The 22501-nt window shown below is 33.6% G+C and overlaps 1 protein-coding gene across 4 annotated transcripts in view; it reads right to left on the minus strand.

Moving 5' to 3' along the window:
- The window catches only part of Cul5 (cullin 5), a 241247-nt gene that overhangs the window by 155320 nt on the left and 63426 nt on the right, over positions 1 to 22501 (minus strand). For all 4 annotated transcript variants that reach the window (XM_090409605.1, XM_090409608.1, XM_090409606.1 and 1 more), the window contains one exon: positions 2850 to 2959. In XM_090409605.1, the coding sequence (XP_090265731.1) occupies positions 2850 to 2959 (110 nt within the window). The remainder of the gene's footprint in view (positions 1 to 2849; positions 2960 to 22501) is intronic.

Below are 22501 nucleotides of genomic sequence, written 5' to 3' on the forward strand. Positions count from 1 at the left end.
TGAATCAAGCTTTGTATATTTCAAAGTTTGTGAAGTACACAAACCCATATGCAAAAGGTTGCAAAGTCTATAGCAAATCAGTGCTGTGTGTGCACGTGCAAGAGGGTAAGAAGAAAGGAGTTTGAACAGCTGAAGGTTGTATTCTTTGGGGAAGGCAGAGTGAGGGAGGCTGTTCCAACAGAAGTAGATGGAATGAAAGAGGCAGGTGAGAAGTTGGTTTAGCAGGTTCAAGCTGGTCAAGTAAATGGGTGTTGGTTAGCAGTAGCTCTTAATTTTATGATTTTTAAAGAAAGTGGGTGTATGATAGTGATGACCAATTCAGCACAGCATTGTCTTTGGAAGTATCTAGAGAACAGTCATAAGGTAGAAACTGAATGTCTGTGAGAGAGGGATCATCACTTAACCGGACTGCCTTCTTTTGAAAAGCATCGAGCAATCTTGCAGAGGATTTTGGTGCACCACCCTAAATGTGTGAGCGATATTCCATGGTTGGGTGGATTTGGGATTTGTAGAGTTAGCAGCTGTAAAGGTATGAAGTAGCATACCAAGTTTTTTGAAAGCTGCAGAAGCTATGGTTGAGATGTGTTTGTGGAAGGAAAGGTTGGCGGTGTAGGTCAGTACAAGGAGGGAAATCCGATTATCTTTGGATATCAGGTTATTGTTGGAGGTAAGGAGAGGATGAGCTCTTTCTTGCGAGAGATCATACAACAGAGATTTGGTGCCATTAAGGTCTACATGGTGTCCTTATTCCACTGAGATACAGCTAGGAGATTGGAGTTCAGGACATTGGTCAAGGTTCAGGACAATGAAAAGGATGAATGCAGTGTACTGTCATTTGTGAAGCTATGGATAGGATTTGAAGTATCTGAGAGCAACACATTTTCTTACACATGATCCAAATAGAGACTCTCAGAGTCTCAATTTGGATCATGTGTAAGAAAATGACTTTGCAATTTACTAGCCATTTGAAGCCCTTCTTTAATTAATCCTGCAGTGAGCAGAATCTCTTCATCATTTTTTCTTTTTCAGTGATATTCTCAAGGACAGCTTCTATAATTTCATCATCACTAACAGCCTTGTCAACCATCAATTCTTCAATATCTGGAGAAGAAAAATCATCAAATCCTTCTCTGCCAACTGCATGTGCTAATCTGATGATATTAGGATATTCAGTTGTATGCAAAGGTATGGGGATTTTTCTTTTTCACACATTCTGGCCAAATAGCTTTCCAGCATGCATTTAAAGTTGATGGTTTCAATTTTGATAATGCAAACTTAGCAAGTTTGATGCAATCCAAAAATTATGGATTGCATCAAATTATGGATTGAAGAAAATTTCTTCCACACATCAATAACTGTCAGTAAATTATCCTTATCTAGTTTATCCAAAATGTATTGAAATGTTCATCTTGTGTAGTAAGTTTTGAAGGTAATGATCACACCCTGGTCTAGTGGATGTATTAGGTGGCAGAAAACAAAATTCCACATTCGGGTGTTCTAAAACAGGATGGACAGGTACATTGTCTATAATCAATAAAACTTTTAAGTCCAGATTTTTTTTCCATCAAATAGCATTTTACTTCTGGAACAAAACATTGATGGAACCATGCCATTCATTAAAAATTTCTTTTATAACTCAACTGTTTTTGTTTGCTTTCCAATGCACTGGTAACGTTTTAACACATTATGGGGAACTTAAATTATCTGAACACTGACTGGAACTATGAAATTGCATGAAAAAAATGAAACTGAATTTATTGAGCTGTTGAGAGACAAATTCCTCTCTCAACTAGTACACTTTTAAAACGTGTTAAAATCCACACCTTTCATTGCCCACGGTCTTAGGGATCAATTAATGAGTAATGGTTTTAATATACATCTCCTGAGGCATTGCTGCAAAACTGAGTCACACGACACCCTTAGCTGCTTTAAAGCCACCAACACTTTTTTGTGATTTTGCATATAAGTTCTACTTGGCATTTTTTTTCAAAAAAAAGCCAGGTCGGTCTCATCTGCGTTTTCCAAACTTGATAAGGAGTGTAGCTACCATTTTTAATAATTTTAGACAGTTTGAAAGAAATTCCCTAGCTGCTAGCTCATCTGCAGATGCGGATTCTCCTTTTATTTTTACATTATAAAGTGCATATCTTTTGAGAAATTTTGTAAGCCAACCTGTGCTTGCAGAAAAATCACAATTGTTGTTTAATGTTGTTGTTGGCTCCTTTTCCTGAATCTGTTTGTACAACTGTAATGCTTTCTGTTTGATGACTTTTTTGCGAGTAATCTTCTATCCACATCACTAGGGACTTTTCCTTCTTCACTTTTATAATGTCTCTCGTATAGGATGATGACTTGGTACCTAATTTTGTTCAGTAAAGAACAGATTTTCTAATGGCCTCTTCATTTTTCTTAACCGTTCTCACAGTAGCATCGTTCAATTCCAAAATATTTCCTTAAGGATGTTGAACCTTCTCCAGCTTCAACGATCTAAAATTTGGATCTTAGTTTCTAAAGAAATAACTTTTCTCCTTCTGTCTAACTAAATTATCCGACATCATGATTAATGGGGTAATGTTACAAAAATATCTGAAAATAATCAATAATTAATTTTACTAATTTGATATTATGCATACAAAACTTAAAAATTTAATATGTACCTGTATAACTCTATTGCACAAACAAAATTTTCATGAACAAAACACAAGACATGTAAACGTTTCGAATTATAAACAAGAAATGAATAAATACACACAAATGTGTGTGTGTATACACATACACACACATACATTAAAAAAGTTCATCCTGCAAGTATAATGAACTGTAATACCATACCTTGTACCAACACTTACCAGAATAAATCTTGCCATTCACTACGGCTAACAGGTTCTTGTCGTAACAATTTTAAGATCGTTGGCCTCATGTCAGGCCAATGATCTTCAAAAACTAACTGACCCTTATCCTAAGTAATAAAGAAAGAAAAATTGTGATTAATAAACTAAATTCCAATATGGCTAAAAAAATTTTTGTTATCTGAAATTTCTAAAAATATATTTTTTAAATGCTACATTATAATACATATATCTACCCTATAGATATAAAATAAGCCTTTTTATGGAATGTTTTGAAACTCAGGGGCTACCCTGAGTGTTGAGTCTTCAAAATTCAAGTCATCAGAATTCAAGGAGAATCGGCCTACCAGTCTGGAACACGGGGGGGGGGGGGGGGGGGGGTGTAGATGCCAGGTGGGCATAGCCCCCCCCCACACACCTAGTACATATATATATTTCAAGCCAATAAAAATTAGTGGGTATATATTTATCGTATTGTCAAAATGCACAAATACATACCATTCTCCTTTCTAAATAAGATGGTATATAATATATAAAAACAGAGTGTGTCAGGCCTGCATGTGCTTCTTCAGTCTAAAATTTTTTTTTTCAATAATTTTGATATCTAATATTGATCTTTTTCCTATACTAATCTTCCAATACCAACTCACATTCTGTTCCATTATGAGGCTAGCTGCAAATATGACCAAGTACACAAAATGTTATCTACCAGTGATCTACTGTAATAAAATATTCAAGCACTTAATATGTGGTATTTATTTTCGTTTCCATAATTTACTGAGTAGCATATAGACAATGCCATTAAAATTACATGATGCATGAAGATGATGCAAATATTTCATCTTAAACACTTTGGTAATGCAACTCTGGTCCTCATAATGAAAGCAGAGGATTCAACAATGTTTGGGCTGAATGAAAATGAATACAATAAATGACTTTGTAGACAACTGAAAGAATCAACTAACTGTACTGCAGATACATATCTTCTTGTGTACAGGGAAAAGTACTCTTATCAAGACACATGCGCACGCACAGATACACACACACAGATCTTCTGTCACAGGTCTCTTTTAATATAGAGTTGCCCAGTCCTGAAATTACTTCAGGTACAAACTTTTCTTATACTTGGATAAAGGATTAAACTAAGAATATAATTTCTTGGCAGCTTTAATTTATGGTGTTCTGAGCAAGCTCCAATGCATGGTCTTTCTTATGTCTTATGCTACTGAGCAGCGCTCTCTCTCTGTCTCTCTGGTGCTTCCTGTAGAGTATGATAGATTACTAGTAATGCCATCTGCATTCCTATCCAAGGATCTGTTTTTTTTCACTTTCCCTTCTTTCTGTTCAATTAGTAATGAAAAACTATCCATAGTCTTGCCAATGGTAGTACACATTTCTCTTTCACATTCAACAAATTATGCAGGTACAAATTCAAAGTTTTAAGAACATAAACTAAAAGTGCCTTGAATACTGGCATTTTTGTTGTGTAAACGATAGAGAAATATTATTAAACTTATAGATTTTGTCACATTCTGGCTATTAAATACACAGAGGAAAAGGGAACAGCAAAGGTTTACCAAAGCTTAGATCAGCAATGGGAAGTCCTATCCCATCAACATTCAGCAAATTTTTATGATTCATCTGAAACAACTGTTTTCAATATATATCCTTCCAATTTCATGTTTAGTATTGTTTTGTAAAAATGTCTTTTCTATCTGAAGCTTGACCCTGAAGATAAAGGAAAAGTAAACAATCCCTTACCATTTTTATACCATCTCATATAAAACAGATCAAGTTCTTTAATTTAGAGAAAGTCCTCTTTTAATGGACAGTACATCATGTGGATGCTCATCATTATCTAACCAGTAACTTGGTCTTATAAAAATCCTTCTCCATTGAGCCCATTAGAGAAATCACTTGCTATGAATTTAATACTTATTTTTCTGAGCTCAATAAAAAAAGAATATTTTTAGTTGGCACAGAATTTTTTCCATAGAATCAATGGTATTATCTTCAGAACATGACTTCAGAATGAAAATGGGTGAGCTACACATATATGGCACAGTCTAAAAATGTATTAATTTAAAAACTATTACCTATGAAACCTCTGGAGAAATATTATTTTCCATAACGGGGATAATTTCACTCGATCACTTCTGTTCTGATTTGAATGGGAAGCAAGGTTTCACAACTCTCTCTGAATAAGCATTCTAAAATAATCACTTTTATAAAGAACCTTAATCTTCCTCCAAAACATTTGATGTTTAATGAATACAGCATGTTCTGAGGGACCAACTGTTCTGGCTTGCTGAATTTAATGTAATCGAGGTGTTTATTATGACAAATAGTCACTGGTCTACCAGTCTGGGCAAAACCTGATAACCCATACTAGCACATAATGTGAAACCTTCCTTCACAGCCTGAATCGAAACAGAAATGGACTGAAATTCTGCACACATTCGATAGGAAATATATATATATTTTTAACTAATACTTTTTTTTTGTAGACAGTTTCTGGTAGCAAGACTACATACATTAAGATAAATAACGAGTTTATTAAAATATAATCCTCACTGAGTCATTGGACTCCCTGGATGTGTCATGAATAATAATAATAATAATAATAATCCTATAAGTTTCGTAAGTCACCAATGTTACATTGTCAGGGGTATTCGCAAAAGTTTTTCAGAAAAGAGAGAAATAATTAATTACAAATATAAGATGTTATCAGAACTTCACAATTCGTACATATAAATACATAACCAGAATAAAAACGTTAAATTAATTACTATATACGTATTGGAACAATGCTAGTTGCTCCTGTCATGTTCTGTAGCTTTGCACTGTCATATAGATCCACAGATAGTGGCTGACAAGGCTGCAAACCAGAGGGTACACCGCACCTGGGAGGCAACATTGATAGGGCGGCAAGAAACAAATATCAAATATTTATTTTATGTAGCTAATATCTAATTTGGATTATACAATGCAGTATAATCATTAATAGTAATAATATTCATTTCTTGGTATATCCTAAAATTTAACTAATAAATATTATTAACAACCTTTACTTTTCAATGTCAGATGGAAGAAAAATATTTTCTGAAGCAGAATATAGAAAATGAAGAGCACCGAAAGAAGAAAATGTAAAAAAATTTCTGACTCCTATTTCCAATTATTTTGCATCTACATCTTCATGTACAATCTTCAGTTGCTCAAGAAAATTTTGAAGATTCTTCTTCTGCCATACATTTAACTGAAGATTCTATAGCTGCTGCTAAAAAACGATGCTTAGAAAATTTATCTTTCACTTCTGAAGCTCTCAACAGCTCACTTGGTTCACCGGAAGAAACAGGTGACAAAAGCATGTGCAATACAAGTATAACAACTGAAAACTATATTATCATCAAGATAATAAGCCAAAAGGCTTATTATCTTGATGATAATCTTGATTAACATCCCCCTATTAATTAACTGAAAACTTGATTAACATCCCCCTATTAATTAACCCCCTATTAATTCACTTCTGAAGCTCTCAACAGCTCACTTGGTTCACCGGAAGAAACAGGTGACAAAAGCATGTGCAACACAAGTATAACAACTGAAAACTATATTATCATCAAGATAATAAGCCGAAAGGCTTATTATCTTGATGATAATCTTGATTAACATCCCCCTATTAATTAACTGAAAACTATCTTATGAATTCCATCCTTGAGCATGATTTTGATGATCCAGGAAAGTGGCCTTTAAAAATAACAGATAATCTCAAAATGATTCTAATAGATGTTGGACCAAAACAAATATATGATATTGATTTTCCAAAAGATGAAAAACACAGATCATTTTCAGCAGATTATTACTATAAACAATTAAGTAATAACGAAAAGGATACCCAAAAATTGGTTATTGTATTCTAAATGCAAAAATTCAGTATACTGTTTTCCTTGTAAACTTTTTAACGATAAAATTAATGTGTTCAATGATGCCATTGGTTATTGCGATTGGCAACATTTATCGAGAACATTAGAATGCCATGAAAAAAGCGAAGCACATATCAAATGTTACAAGTCATTGATCGATTTAAAAAAGTCATTTATAAATAATAATACAATAGATGCAGTAAATGAACAATCAATAAAACTAGAAAAAAATCATTGAAAATTAGTAATAGAAAGGATTATTTATACAGTTCAATTTTTAGCAGGACAAAATTTAGCTTTCAGAGTAATAAACTTTTTGAAGATAGCAACGGTAATTTTTTAAAATTAATAGAAACTGTAGCAAAATTCAATAATGTAATGGCAGATCATATAAGTCGAATACAAACCGATAAGAATAAAATGCCACATTATTTAGGCGAAAAAATGCAAAATGAAATAATTTCAATAATAGGAGAAAAAATAAAATCTAATATTGTTAAAATGCTAAAATTAAATAAATATTATGCTGTCATTTTAGACACCACTCCAGACGCATCTCACGAAAATCAATTAAGTACTATTGTAAAATTTGTTTACCTCGATAACGACAACAAGAAAATAGAAATCAGAGAACACTTTTTAGGATTTTATTCAAATACTAACTCAACAGGCGAAGGTTTAACAAATTTTGTTGTAGATTTTTTGCAATCAGAAAATATAAATCTTTACGATTTACATGCTCAAGCATATGATCTCCAAAAGAGAATATTAGATATGAACTCGAGAGCGTTTTACGTACCACGTGCCGCTCATACGCTTAATCTAGTGATAAAGGATGCTGCAAGTGTTCCACGTGAAATAGCAAATTTTTTTTCATTAATTCAGGAAATATATAATTTTTTTTCTAAATCAGCCTATTGTTGGAAAATTTTACAAGAGGAATAGCCAAGTTTTACTGTTAAAAAAGTTTGTGATAGGAGATGGTCAAGCCGCATAGACACTGTAAAAGTTTTAAGGTATAATTTAGAAAAAATATACGATGCTTTATACATTTTATATCAAGGTAAATCAAGAGATAGTGACACAAGGAACAAAGTTGAATTATTATTAAAAATCAAATCTTTCAAATTCATATGTTCTCTTGTTATATGGCACCAAATCTTATAGAAAATTAATGTCATAAGTAATTTTATGTAAAAACCGGACGTAATTATGTCTACAATAATGAAAATGTTGATAGACCTAAAAAATTATTTAAAGGATTGTAGAACAAATGAGGCATACAAAAATATGTTAGGGGAAGCAACCAAAATTGCAAATACAGTGGATTGTGATCAATTTTTCCTTGTATGCCAATAGTCAGACCTCAGAAAACAAAAAGATTATTCTCGTATGAAAGTTAAGATGAAGTTATTGAATCGCAAGAACAAAATTTCAAAGTCAATTTTTATTTAGTTATAATTGATATAGCTATTTCAAAACTTGATGAAAGATTTACATTATTGAACATAATGATGTTTTTGAATTTTTAAATGACATTTATTTATTAAAACCCATGGAGAAAAAAGAAAAATTAAAATATTGTAAAGATTTGGAGATAAAATTGATAGATGGTAAAGATTCTGATATAAACTCCTTGGAATTATGCGAGGAAATAGAAAATATTTTAATCTATCTTAATCTGAACATGAACACATTTTCGGTACTTGAGTATATATTTTTGAATGATCTTCGTAGTGTTTTCCCCAATTTGTCAATAACTAAGAAGAATTTATTTAACAATACCTGTGACCATTACAACTGGCGAAAGAACCTTTTTCAAAGCTGAAAATTTTAAAAAATCATCTCCGCAGTACGGCACAGGATAGACTCAACAATTTAAGTCTTATTAGCATAGAACATCAAATTGCTACTAATTTAGATATGGAGAATATAATAAATGATTTTGCTACAAAAAAATCACGTCAAGTAAATTTTATATATAAAGGCATGTGCAATTAATCTTTGTTTATATTAAGAAAAAATTGTTCTTTTTTTGTTTGTTTTTGAAAAAATGTTAAAAATAACTATACAAAACAATGTATTCTGTGTTTTTAATAAATAAGACATGTAACTTTTGGTTAGCATAAATTGTTATTTTATTTATTGTAGTAAATGCTACATGCATTAGTTATTTTTTTAAGGGGTGGCCAATAAAAGTTTGCACCCAGGAGTCAAATACCCTTGGTGCACCCCAAGTGGCTGAGATACATTATCTCAAGATTGCCAGTTCAATTTTTTGTAGATTCTGTGTTGGCTTATAGGATCCTTATATGAACAATGTTACAGCAAAAGTTGCTCCAGGAGTACAAAATTAAAGTGGCTTTTTCTAATACTGCATACATGCAATGCCATATCCTAGATCTGCAGTAGTTAGATTTTTAATGAAAGCAGATCAAACTTGGTGAAGGATTAATTCTTGATTAAGCCTTGATCATTATCATCATGGTTGTCAAGGATTTAGGTTAGAGTGGCCTGTTCTGGCCTTAGAAGTCGTTGTGGAATCTCTTAATAGGAGGACGTCCTGGATTTCTTTTTCCTATTGGTTTGAAATTTAAGGCTAGTTTTAGTAATCTTTCTGTTTTCATTCTTTCAACGTGTTTCATCCATTTATGTTTATATTTTTTAATTTTTCCTATTACCGATTCCTAGTTTAAAACTTTCATAATTTCTTCATTTCTTTTTGTGATCGAATAGAGTATACTTTGCAGTTTTTCTTGTAAACTTCATTTCAGCTGTTATTAATCTTTGTCTTTTTGTCCATATTTCACTTCCATACAATAGGACTGGTAGGGCTAAAGTATTGTATACTTTAAGTCTGGTTTGTTTTTGAACTAGGTTAGGTTTAAATATAGTTAATTACACCTGTTAATTTTGCAATTTTTAGGTTTATATCTTTTTCATTTTCGCATGTAATCATACATCCTAGGTAGTTAAATGAATTCATTTTCATTTTCGTATGTAATCATACATCTTAGGTAGTTAAATGAATTCACCTGTTCTAAAATCTTATCTATTACTATTTTAGTTCTTACTGGATCTTGTCCTTTAAAGGCAATCGTTTTTGATTTTTCTGTTGATATTATCATTCCATAATCTTTGGCTATCTCATTTAAATTTAAAATATCTTTCTGTAAGTTATCTTCAGAATTTGTAATTATTATTTGGTCATCAGCAAAAAGGAGTGTTTAAGTTCACAGTAGGAGAAAGTTTAATACCTTGATGGAAATTTTTATTCCATCTTATTAATTCATAACATCATCTCAGCAGGGTGCAAATCCACAAGTACTGCAACCTCTGCACTGGCACTCTGCTTTTCGATAGCTGAATATGCTAGCCCAGTTTGGGAAAGATCATCACATCAAAATTATTGATAAGGTTCTTAATGAAACATGTAGGCACATTACCGGCTGCCTTAAGCAGCCTATAAAAATTGACCATCTATACTCGCTGTCTGGTATTGCACCTCCTCACATCAGAACGACTACACAGAGTAGATATGAACGGAAACAACTAAATGATGAACGGCATCCTTTGAATGGACATGTTGCAGTACATAAGAGGCTACGATCAAGGAAAAGTTTTATTCACTCAGCGGAGCTGTTGGTTGATTCCATAAAAGCTACAAGGTCAACAATGTGGCAAGAACAATCTCCAGAGACGCTGAACTTAAATGAATCTCTTCCTTCTCAGCTTACATCTTGACTGGCAAAGATGGAAGACACTGAATAGACTTCGTTCCGGAGTGGGCAGATCAAAGCAGAATATGGCCAGATGGGGCTACACAGACAATGACAGCTGCTCACATGGTGAAACACAAACCATGGATCATCTTCTGCAATGCTGCTTATTAGCCATTAATAATATATGTACCTGTGAAGATTTAATGCAGTGTAATGAAATAGCTCTAAAGTATATTAGTTACTGGATGAGTGAAATTTGACATTTTATGTTTTTATTTAATAAATCATGCAAGTGGCATTTTTGTCTTTTAATGTATGCTTTTAATTCCAATTCTTTTAATGTCTCTTTCTTTAAATGTATGCGTTAATCATTTATATGTATGCTCTTACATTTTCTGTAGTTTGCACATGAAATAAATAAATAAAATTTCATTTAGATAAATATTAAAAAGAGTTGCTGAAAGGAGATATCCCTGTCGGACTCCTTAGTTCATCAATCTCATACATGATAGTTCATAATTTAATCTTATTTGTATTTGATTATTTCATATATACTTAGGATAGCTTTTAGAATATTTGGTATTTGTCTTTCTTTTAACATGTTAAATAAATGCTTCTTTTAACTTTGTGAAATGCTATTTCAAAGTCAATAAATGTAATATGTGTTTCCAAATTGTATTCTCTTCTTTTCTCTATTATTAATTTTAGCCAAAAGGCTGGGTCTATACATGATTGTCCTTTACAAAATCCGTTCTGTATTTCTAAAACAAAGTTTTCAGAATATTTTATTAGTTTGTTATTTAAAATTTTGCTACATATTTTGTAACAGGAATTTAGAATACTTATACCTCTATCATTTTTAGGATCATCTCTACTACCTTTTTTAAAGATAGGGATCACAATTGCTTTTTTCCATTCTATTGGTGGGTTACTTGTTGAATAATTTTATTTAAAAATAATAAGAGTCTTTCTTTGAACCTTATTCCTGCATATTTATATAATTCTGAACCTAACTTATCTTCTCCAGGTTATTTTCCATTTCTTGTTTCTTTCAGGCTGATTTCTAATTCTTTAGTTATTTCCTTTTCATTTTCATCAAATGTTTGCCAATTATCTTTTTTAGAATATTTATCTCTCCAAAATTCTGTATAGAAATTTAGAAATTTTTCTAATTTATATTAAGCCATTTTATTTCTTCATTTTGTTTTATTTTATTTAAATTAATATTTGTTATATTGTGTGGGGATCCACAGCATTTCAGAGGCTTCCTTGAACTTTCTTGTAAAACAATTATAATCAATATAAGGCATTTTTGCTGATTTATGCTGTCTTCTTTCTTCAGTGTCTCTTACGTTTTCAGACGTGGATCTCCCCCCCGATCTTCCCATCTGGCCTAGATAGCAAATGCCACAAGAGCAACGAATCTCATAAATGCCTTATTTTTTCATGGGATGATGTGGTCTTGGTAAATGTAAGAATCTGGAGATTTTATGCAATGGTAAAAAAAAAAAATTCACTTTAATGTTGTACTCATGGAACACCTTTTCACTGTAATATTAAGTCGACTGCTCCTTTGTAAAATATTGCATCTACTATGCCATTGTAAAATATATGATACATATTCTTTAATTTTGATTGTATACTTTGTTCAAAATATATACTTATCTTGTTTATTTCAACTCACTTAACTTATTATATTTAATAGTCATGACTCCGTTGTTCTTAATCCATTGCTTGATTTAGTCTACTACAGTTAATCCTTTCTTTCATTTAGACTCTCCCCCTTTTCTCAATGTCGTAACTATGCTTAATCACATGCACGAAATTCTATAACATAGGAATTGCCTCTGGCTGGAGTCAATCCCTTTGTCTAAACAGCAATCGTTTTTCTATATTGATTTCTGAAAAATTTATTTATTTATTACAACTGCGCCATTAGAAATTGCAGATAGGACTTAAATATCCTTCCATTAAAAAAAAAAAAAAACTCAGCAAAGCATGGAATTATCTTTTACACTTATCACTATATCAAGCAACGCAATACTCAATTCTTCAGTCGTGGCTACTTAACTCCCTAGGTCACACAGGTTCGGTCTTTTTATGAGAAGTGCATTGGTATATAGGAATCAGGCAAGTTATTTGACAAACAAAACAATTTATTCATTCTTTTTCCCGACTCTATACTTCTCAGCAATATCTAGTTCAACAATTCTCCTTTAAGTAAACAGACTAAGGTAATATTTATGCCTACACTTAAGTCATACAAAATAACAGATCTACACATACTATACCACAGACAAGCTTGGACAATAAATAACATTACGCACATTATCTTTCACCTTGTAACGTTATCTTATCTCACACAACTAAGCAAGTTAATTCTAAATGGTTAGCTAATTGCCTTCAGTCCAGAAGCAATACTAACAAAAAAACAGCTAGATCAATCTCTGCCACAATTTCTGCCTCTAGTTAAATCACATATATTAGACTTTACTTGGTATTTAGTCATTTAGTCCACATTCAGTAGATCCTTGAGATCATTATCATCTTCTTCCTTCCAATATTGCTTACACACACAGGCACCATTTTCCGATATCGACGAGGGCACTTCCACAGGAGGAGATCATCGAGAACTTCGGTGGATAGAAATCCGAAACTTACTTTCTACACTGCATAAATGACCCATCTAGCATCTTCAGGCATCTGCTGGCTGGAATGGGATCCCGTGACCTAGAATTGGCAGGACATACTCGAACCAGAAGCCAGAACAGAAACTGGGCAAATTTGAACTTATCCGGCAACGACCTCTCCTCCTAAGCGGTCTTCTAGCTAACTATGGCTAACCTTCTCCACAATGAACTCTCTTCATGATGACTGACCTTCCTTGAAAAAACTCTCCTCTCTCTCCATGTCTGTCACCAGCTCTCTCGATGTCTCCCCCTATTATGCTGCTCAATCGACCTTGGGTTCTTGCTACTTTTTTATTCCCCTGGGTATTCATAGATGTCTTTTCCCTCCACCTTTTAGGTCGCTGAATTAAGGTGGGAAATCCTGAGCATTCTTGACCTTCGTGTGCACAATGGCCTTAGGTCTTATTCTTAATCCTGTCTGGGATATTTCTTTGTCTTTTGTTGTCGTACAGCAAGTCAATAGTTAAATATTAATTTGAATTCCTAAGTAAAATTGGTATAGAAAGAATCTGATCTAAAAATTCTGTCTATACACGATTTTACACTTTGTCTGTAACATTCTTCATATAAGGATCCTATGGGCCAAAGCAGATAAGGTCTATCAAAAATAGATCTTATCTACTATATCCAAGTTGCATTCTGTGAGAAAGGGATCAAAACCTCCACCAGAGTGCATCAAGACACTGTACTGGAACCTGTGGTACAGCCTCTGAACAACACTTTGTTTCATGGTAGACAGTGGACCTTCCAATAGGACTTGGTCTTTGAACAGAAAGCGAAGACCACACAACAGTGGTTGGAGGTGAATGTGCTCGACCACATATCACCATCTTATTTGCCATCTAGAAGTTGTGATCTGAATCTGTTGGACTTCAAATTGTGGCTAGAGCTTGAGAGAGTAATCTGCAAGAAATGACACTCCAGCATTGAATGCCTGCAAGTAGATTTGGAGTGAACAGTAGCAGTGTTTCCATTGGATGTTGTGCATGCTGCCATATGTGGCTTCACAGACTTCAAGCATGCATGTTATACATGTGGTTTGTATGTGCTGAAAGCTGTAAATGATTTTCTAATAGATTAAAGATTTATGCACTGTTCGAGTTGTAACAGTATTTATGGCTAGACTAGGTACAAAGCTGCAGCTACCTCCAATAAAAAATATAATTTGATTAAAAAATTTAACTTACTTCATCAAGAAAAAGAAAATGCAAAAACACCTAGACCACTCAAAAATTGTCATTGATTTTCTTCCAAAATCTTATCTGGCACTGAAAATAATAACTTAGCGAAAGGTTTTAATTTTGCCTTATCCCCACGAAACATTACAAAAGTGGATATGATAGCACTTATTGAAAAGAGAATATGCCATCTTCCAAGAGACATTGCAGACCTTGTCTGCACTGAAACTTCAACTGTGTTACTTCAAAACCTAGAAACAAACTGAAATTTGAGTTAACAGGTTTTAAAGAATTACAACAAGATAAAAACATAGCACTAGTTAAGAGAGATAAAGGAAATGCAACAGTAGTTAGGAATACAGACGACTATGTAAGAAAAACAAACATCCCTACCAGAAGAATCTAACACCTACCTATCCTTAGACCAGGATCCCACATGACATACACATAATAAATTAATGGCTTGATCAAAAAGTTACCTAATTGGCCAGAACAAATAAAAAAATCTGTATCATCTAAACATCCATTAGTCCCAAGAATTTATAGAATATTATACAAAAATATACAAAAAATATATTCCATTATGGCCAATTGTAGATGGGAGATTCTCCGACCTCAAATTTGGCAAAGTATCTGTTGAGCCTGGCAGCTTCACACATAGTAAAGACAGAATCATATGTGAAGAATAGCTTACATTTTCTTGAAAAGGTAAAACATTTAAATATAGAGCCTTCTGATATCCTAGCAAGTTTAGATGTAGTCAATCTTTTCATCAATGTACCTAGGGATGACACAGTGGATCTGCTTGTCAACCTTTTCCCACCAGACACAGTCAGACTTTTCACATCTCAGGCCAAATATTGGGAACAAAAAGGAATTGCTATGGGTTCCCTCCTATCTCCAACAAAGTGTATTGGTCAACATTGGCCAATACATTTTATTTGGTCCAGAAATGGCCAACCTCTTTATGGAAAATTTTGAAATGAATACTATTAAAAAGCATAACAAAAAACCAAAAACTTAGGTTACATTACATCAATGATATTTTCGTTATTTGGTCACGAACAATGGATGATTTAATTCTTTCAAAGACTGTCTGAACAGCATTACATCCCAATATAAAATTTACTACTGAACTGGAAGATCACAAAACATTACTGTTCCTTGATATCCTTGTCCAACAAAGAAGAAAAATGACTGTCCTTTTCAGTATACAGAAAACAAACTGCAGCTGAAAGATTTTTACATGCTTCTTCTCACCATCACTCATTACAAAAGATAGGAAAGATTAAAACATTACAAGCTAGAGAATACAAGATATCCAATACATCAATTAACAGGAATGCACTGCACTACATGAGGTATAATCTCATCCTCAATGGCTATGAACGATCAACAAGACAATCAACAAAATTCTTAATATACCTCAGACAGCTCCTGTACTTAAACAAGATTTTAAAAATGCAATCACAACACCTTACATCAAGAATGTTACAGAGCGGCAAAGTTTCTCCATGAGTACAACATTAAAGTGGTTGATTTTTATTGTTGAATAAAATCTCCACATTCTTACATCCACCAAAACCTCCACATCATCCCAAGAAAAAAAAAAGGCATTTATGAGATTCATTGCTCTTTTGGCATTTACTATGTAGGTCAGACAGGAAGATTCGCATGTCTGAACATGTAAAAGATGTTAAAAAGAAGACAGCGTAAATCAGGTTTGACATCCCATACAACTGCTACAGGCCATCAAGTAGTTTAGTGACAAATGAAAATGACTTATATTGATCATAATTATTTTATCAGAAGTTCAAGGAAGCCTCTGGAATTCTGTGGATCCCCCACACAATGTAGCAAAGATGAAGATACTTAATCCTTCACCAAGTTGGTCTGCTTTCATTAAAAATCTAACTGCCATGGCCCTAGGATATGACAACACGATGCTACAGAACATGACACAGCAACCAGCATTGTTCCAACATGTATATAATAATTAAGTTAATGTTTTTATTCTGATTATTTATTTATATGTTCCAACTGTGAAATTCTGATAACATCTAATGTGTGTAATTAATTGTTTCTAGTATCTTTTCTGTAGAAATTTTGCTAATACCCAAGACGATGTAAGTCTGACTACTTACAAAACTTGCAGGGTTATATTTTATTAAACTTGTTATTTATCTAAAACATGTGGTCTCAATACTGGAAGCTGCCTACAGAACTGCTCAACCACAGAAACCAGAAAGTTTTGTATTAATACATTTTTTTTTGGTCTAATTTTGTACAGTTAGGACCTTAATGTATTTTATACCATGCCACTCTATAGATATGTATAGCTTATATGTTTTCATTGCTGAGTAATCTGGTTTCTCTTCTACTCGTTTAATTTGAAAGTTATACTGAAGATGCCTTTGATGCTAGGAGCAATTCTGTGCTATATAAAAAAAAAATTATGTACATGTTACATCCCTAGTTAGTTATTTCTCTAATTATGGCTTTCATTCCCATCAGCATGTAACTAAACACGTTTACATAACATGAAACTTTTAGTACATGAATATGAAAGCATAATAACTGACCTTTCTTCTAATGGTTATAATACAACAATTATTAACAAAATAAGATGGTATGGTCACTTAAATAGAATTTGAAATGAAAGATCAGCAAAGCAAGTATTTTGAGCAAGGAAAAACCAGAAGAAAGATATGGATGCAGGTCAGATAATGCATTAGAAGCTCTTCAGAAGATCCAAAAGGTATGAGAAGATCAAATCAGAGACCTGACAAATAATAGATATATTTAAAAGGCTATTTATCAGGAAATAGTTCTGAAATATTATATTATAGTATCATATCTGGTGTGCCCCTCGAGGGTTTGCACCAAAAAATTATTCATAACGAAAGACTTATAGCACATCTATTTAACTGGATAATGCACCTGCATACGATAAACTAAGCTCAATATCTCATATTTGAATATGAGGTTTATATCATTTTCTTTAATGATGCAGTCCATACAGATTATAAATAGAAGTGGAGATAACATGTAACTCTGTCTTATACCTGACTTTGTAATACCTGTGCATATTTCTTCAGTTCAAACCGCTGATCCACAATTTAACCTGTATTGTTATGTTTTAGGTTCCATTTGTTCATATTCATCGATCTCCTCATGCGTGAGGACTCGTGACCTTGGCAACAATGTTTCTCCATCTGCTTCTATCTCTTGACATGGCAGGTGCTTCTTCCAAGGAAAGTCTTGAGATCCTTTGGATTTGATCTATCCATCTTGCTCTTGGTCTTCCTTTCCTGCATTTTCCTTGCATAATTTCCTTCTCGATGTTATCGCCATCTCGTCGTGATGTATATCCAAAATATTGAAGTATCTTCTTGTTGATTACATCACTCAGTCTCTTTTTGATGTTTATTGATGGAGAATACTAACAATGGTTTTTTATCCATCCATGATATATTCAGCAGCCTTCTCCAGCACTCCATTTCAAAGCTGTCAAGTGTCTCTTTGATTTCTCAATCGTTCTCTATGGTGTCCATGATTCTGCACCATAGAGAACGATTGAGAAAATAAGGGTATTCACTAGTTTATATTTGGAAGTGTTAGAAATATTTCTATCTTTCCGTATAATTTTTAGTTGTATCATGGCATTCTTTCCCATAACAATTCTTCTTTTTATTTCCATATGACAACCGCTTTTATTATCTATCAGGACTCCAAGATATATGAACTTTTCTACTTTTCCTAAGTTGATGCTATGAGTAGATGTTTCTTCTTTTCCTATTGTCATATACTTGGTTTTATTTTTCTTCTTAAGTTTAAGTCCATACTTAATGCTCTCCCATTCTACTCTCCCAATAAGTGACATCAGTTCTCTTTCATTGCTGGCTATAAGCACAGTATCATCTGCATACCTGAGGTTGTTTATCTTATTACCTGCAATTGAGATTCTACCTTTCCATCCATGAAGAGCTTTTCTCATTATGAATTCACTACAGAAGTTGAACAGGAGATAGGATACATCCCTGCCTAACCCTCCTTTTCTATCTTAAACCATTCTGAGATTTTTGGTCTATCTTCACTGTTGCTGTGTTCCTGTCATATAATTATTTTATTAAGTTGATTAGGTATTTTGGAATTCCCATTTTATTCAGACATTTCCAGAGTACCACCTCCCAACTGACACAGTCAAATGCCCTGGTACAGTCCACAAAACATTCTATTTACACCATGCAAATTTAGTGTTTTGAATAGTTCTTCTTAATAACTTATATGCTCTTTTGAGATCAGTAAAATAAAATTTAAAAAGAGATTTCTGTGGTATATTCTCATAATTTCTCAGCCATTTACCATAAGATAAACACCTGACTTGCAAAATTATCTACATAGATATACTAACCCCCTAAATGACTAAGATTTAGTATAATTCCTCACTAATTTTTCTTAGCTCTTGGAATATGTATTTCCTATAACAATTAATCAAATTTCTCTATAATATATTCTCACTGTCTTTCATCCCCTACACTTTTTATATATAACTTGGAACAATGAAAATTCTACTCCATTCACCTGAAGTTCAACCATGTTATTAAGATTTGAGGACTATGCAGTGTACCATTGCAAAATTTTGCAACCAATATTTTAGCATCTGTGAGAATTTAATCTACTGTGGCAGTTTTTCTCTACATCAGGTTTCTAACAGCTTTTATACTCCTAAGTGCATTCTTCATGGATATTTTCTATTACATCTCTAAATTATACTGAAAAATATAATTACTCATTCAGAAATATCACTTTGTGATCTTTAATGCTCCTTTCATGATACTTCCTCTTTTCCTCCTTCTCAATGTAGCAATGCTTTGCTATTGCCATGACATTTATCTTCTGAAATTTTTTCAAAAAAAAAGAAGGAATCTTTTCTTTTTTTTTTTAATTTTTAAGTGATTCACAATCACAAAAAGGTTGTAAACCTATTAGTATTGTAGGTGGGCTAAGGACTTTTTTCTGTTTGTATTAATTTCATCATCAACACCCTGATATACATCCTCAAGGGGTATATAGGATCATCATCATCATCAACAACTATGGGTCCAATGCCTGTAGGTGTTCTGCTGCCATCTTGATATGATTCTTCCATTGCATTCTGTTTTGTGCAAGATGACTCAATTTGTGTATAGAGTTTCCACACCATTTGACGATGTCATCGTCCAATTCTCTGTTTGGTCTTCCTCTTTTGTTCTTTCCTTCAATCATTCCAAACAGCAACGTTTTTAATTTTCTCTCATCATTCATTGTACATATATGGCCAAATAGACGTAGTTTCCTTTTGATTATTTTCTGGATCAGGTTTTCTTTTGGTTGTATTTGTCTGTAGATTTCTTCATTGTTCACTTTCTGTATCCAGCTTATTCTCAAGATCTTTCTATAGCACTTCCTCTCAAATGCCAATATCCTCCTTTCAGATTCTCTCAGGAGTACCCAGGCCTCGCATCTATAGAGCATGATGCTGAAGATACAGGTTTCTACAATGCACGGTTTAGTTTGTATCTTTATAGCTCGGCTCTTCCATATTTTGTCCATGGCTTTTAAAATAGTTGTTGCTCTGGCTATTCTAATTTTTATCTCTTTTTTGGGGTCCAAGTCATGCATCATGTGACATCCAAGATATGTGAAGTGTTCCACATTTTCCAGTTGAAATCTGTCTATCATAACTATGTTCAGTAACTCCTGTTGTCCGAACATCATTGTTTCAGTTTTTTCAAAGTTGACATTTAGTCCATATCTTTTTCCTTCTGTGTATAGTGTTTGCAATGTCTGTTCCAGCCTTGCTGCGTCTTCTTCAATCACGACGATGTCATCTGCAAAGCAGAGGTAGTTTATTCTCATGCCATTTATTGAAATGCCTCCACCTTCTTCTTTAATCTTATCTAGTGTTATTCCCAGATGTGTGATGAAGATGATTGGCGATATTGGGTCCCCTTGTCTTGTGCCTTGACTAGTGGCAAACCAATCTCCAGTCTCACCTACTATTCTGATTTTTGCTTGTGCTTGACTGTTTATATCTTTCAGCAGGCAGATCAATGCCAATATCCTCCTTTCAGATTCTTTTAAGTCTATTGTCCACACCATAGGATTCCAAGACAGCCCATGTTATATTTTGGCCAACATTATCAAATGCTTTTTGGAAGTCTACAAAACAGCAATATATCTTTTTGTTCTTTCTTTGAGCTTTCTCTGCTATTAGTCTTAGTGTGAGTATTTGTTGCACTGTACTTCGATCTTACTGAAATCCAGCTTGCTCATCCAGAAGATGCACCTCCATATGCCCCTTCAGGCACTCTGTTAGTATTTTCATCAGCACTTTGCCAAGATTCACTCATTAATGCAATAGTTCTGTAATTGGTGCATTCTAAAGTGCTGCCTTTCTTATGAAGAACAACCAAGACCGATTTTCTCCACTCTTGGGGGGCATACCCTGATCTCCATATTTCATTACATAGCTTATGTATTTCTTTTGCAACTGATTCTCCCCCATATTTTAGCATCTCACCTATTATGTTATCATTTCCAGGACTCGAGATGTTTTATAGCCTTATTCACCTCCTCTTCCAAGATGTCATTTTCAAAGATCTCTGCTGGTGGAGAGATTGCTTTTAGTTCTTTGATTACTTCTGTTACAGTATCATTTAGTTGATTTTTATATAGTTTGCTGCAATATCTTGTTCCATCTGTGTATGATTTCTGTCTTGTCCATCAATACTTTACCATTTTCATCTTTGACTGCTATTGATCATGTTTGCCACTTCCTATTGACATTTCTTATAAGTTTGTAGATCTCTCTAGTATTGTGTTTTCCATGGTACTATTCAATGTCTTTGCACTGGTCCTCCAACCATTTGGCTTTATCAGATCTTGCTGCTTTCTGTACTTCATTGCATTTTTGATGGTATAACTCATCTGCTGCCTCTGAATTATCTCTTTTAAGTTTCAGTTCTCTTTTCTCTTGTACCAATTTTAGGGTTTCCTGAGTTATCCATTTCTTGTTGATCTTTTCTCTTTCAGGAATTACTTCCTCTACTGCTTTTTTTTAGCACTGTAGCAGTCGTTCTGCTCTTGTATTTATATTTTGCTTTTCACTTGGGATCTTAAGCTTAGTTTCCAATACAGTATGTTCTGATATGCTGTTCTTAGCCTGTCTTCATTTAGTTTTGAGATGTCTCTAGCTTTTTGAAACTTTCCTTCGTACTTCTGTTTCAATTTTAGTCTTATATTCGCAATCACTAAGCTGTGGCCCGAATCAATATCAGCTCCTTGGAATGATCTGCACTGTTGAACTGAGGTTCTCCATTTCTGGTCTATTAATATCAGATCGATCATATTCCTGTGTTTGCCATCGAAGGAGCACCACATCCATTTACGACAATCTTTTTGTTGGAATTTGGTATTGCAAATCATCAGGTTGTTATCTGTGGCAAATTCTAGAAGCATCTCTCCACGTTCATTTCTTTCTCCATATCCAAATTTTCCCATAACCTTTTCCCATCCTGTGTTATTTTTGCCAATCTTTCATTCCAGTCTCCTCTAACGATGAGTATATCCTGCTTCGGTACCTCATCAATTACTAGTTGTAGATCCCTGTAAAATCTCTCAATGTTTTCATCTGCATTCTCTGCAGTGGGCACATATATTTGAATGGCTGTGATAGTCAATGGTTGGGCAGTGAATCTTGCAACCATTATTCTTTCACTAACTGGTTTGTATCCTATCATTGCCTGACAGGCCTTGTTACTTAGCAGGAAACCTATGCCTGCTTCATGCTTACTTTCATTTCCTGACCAGAGAACTCTTCCACCATTTGATTCTCCTGACAATGTCCATCTCATTACTGAAATACCCAATATATCACATCTGCATTTCTTCATTTCTTCTTAAAGCAACTGCAATTTTCCAGTTGCCCAGAGTGTATGGACATTCCATAAGATACTATGACAAAAGTTGTTGACTGGAGAGCAGATATGCTAACAACTTGGCCAGACAGGCCAACATTACTAGATAACATTACTAAGATAATATGCATTTGCCCAACATAGCACTTTTTTTTTTTAAATCAATCTCATGTATTGA

The sequence above is a fragment of the Typopeltis vanoorti genome, chromosome 19, assembly GCF_054136105.1.
Source record: "Typopeltis vanoorti isolate ZY-2024b chromosome 19, IOZ_Tvanoo_1.0, whole genome shotgun sequence".
Lineage (NCBI taxonomy): Eukaryota > Metazoa > Arthropoda > Arachnida > Uropygi > Thelyphonidae > Typopeltis > Typopeltis vanoorti.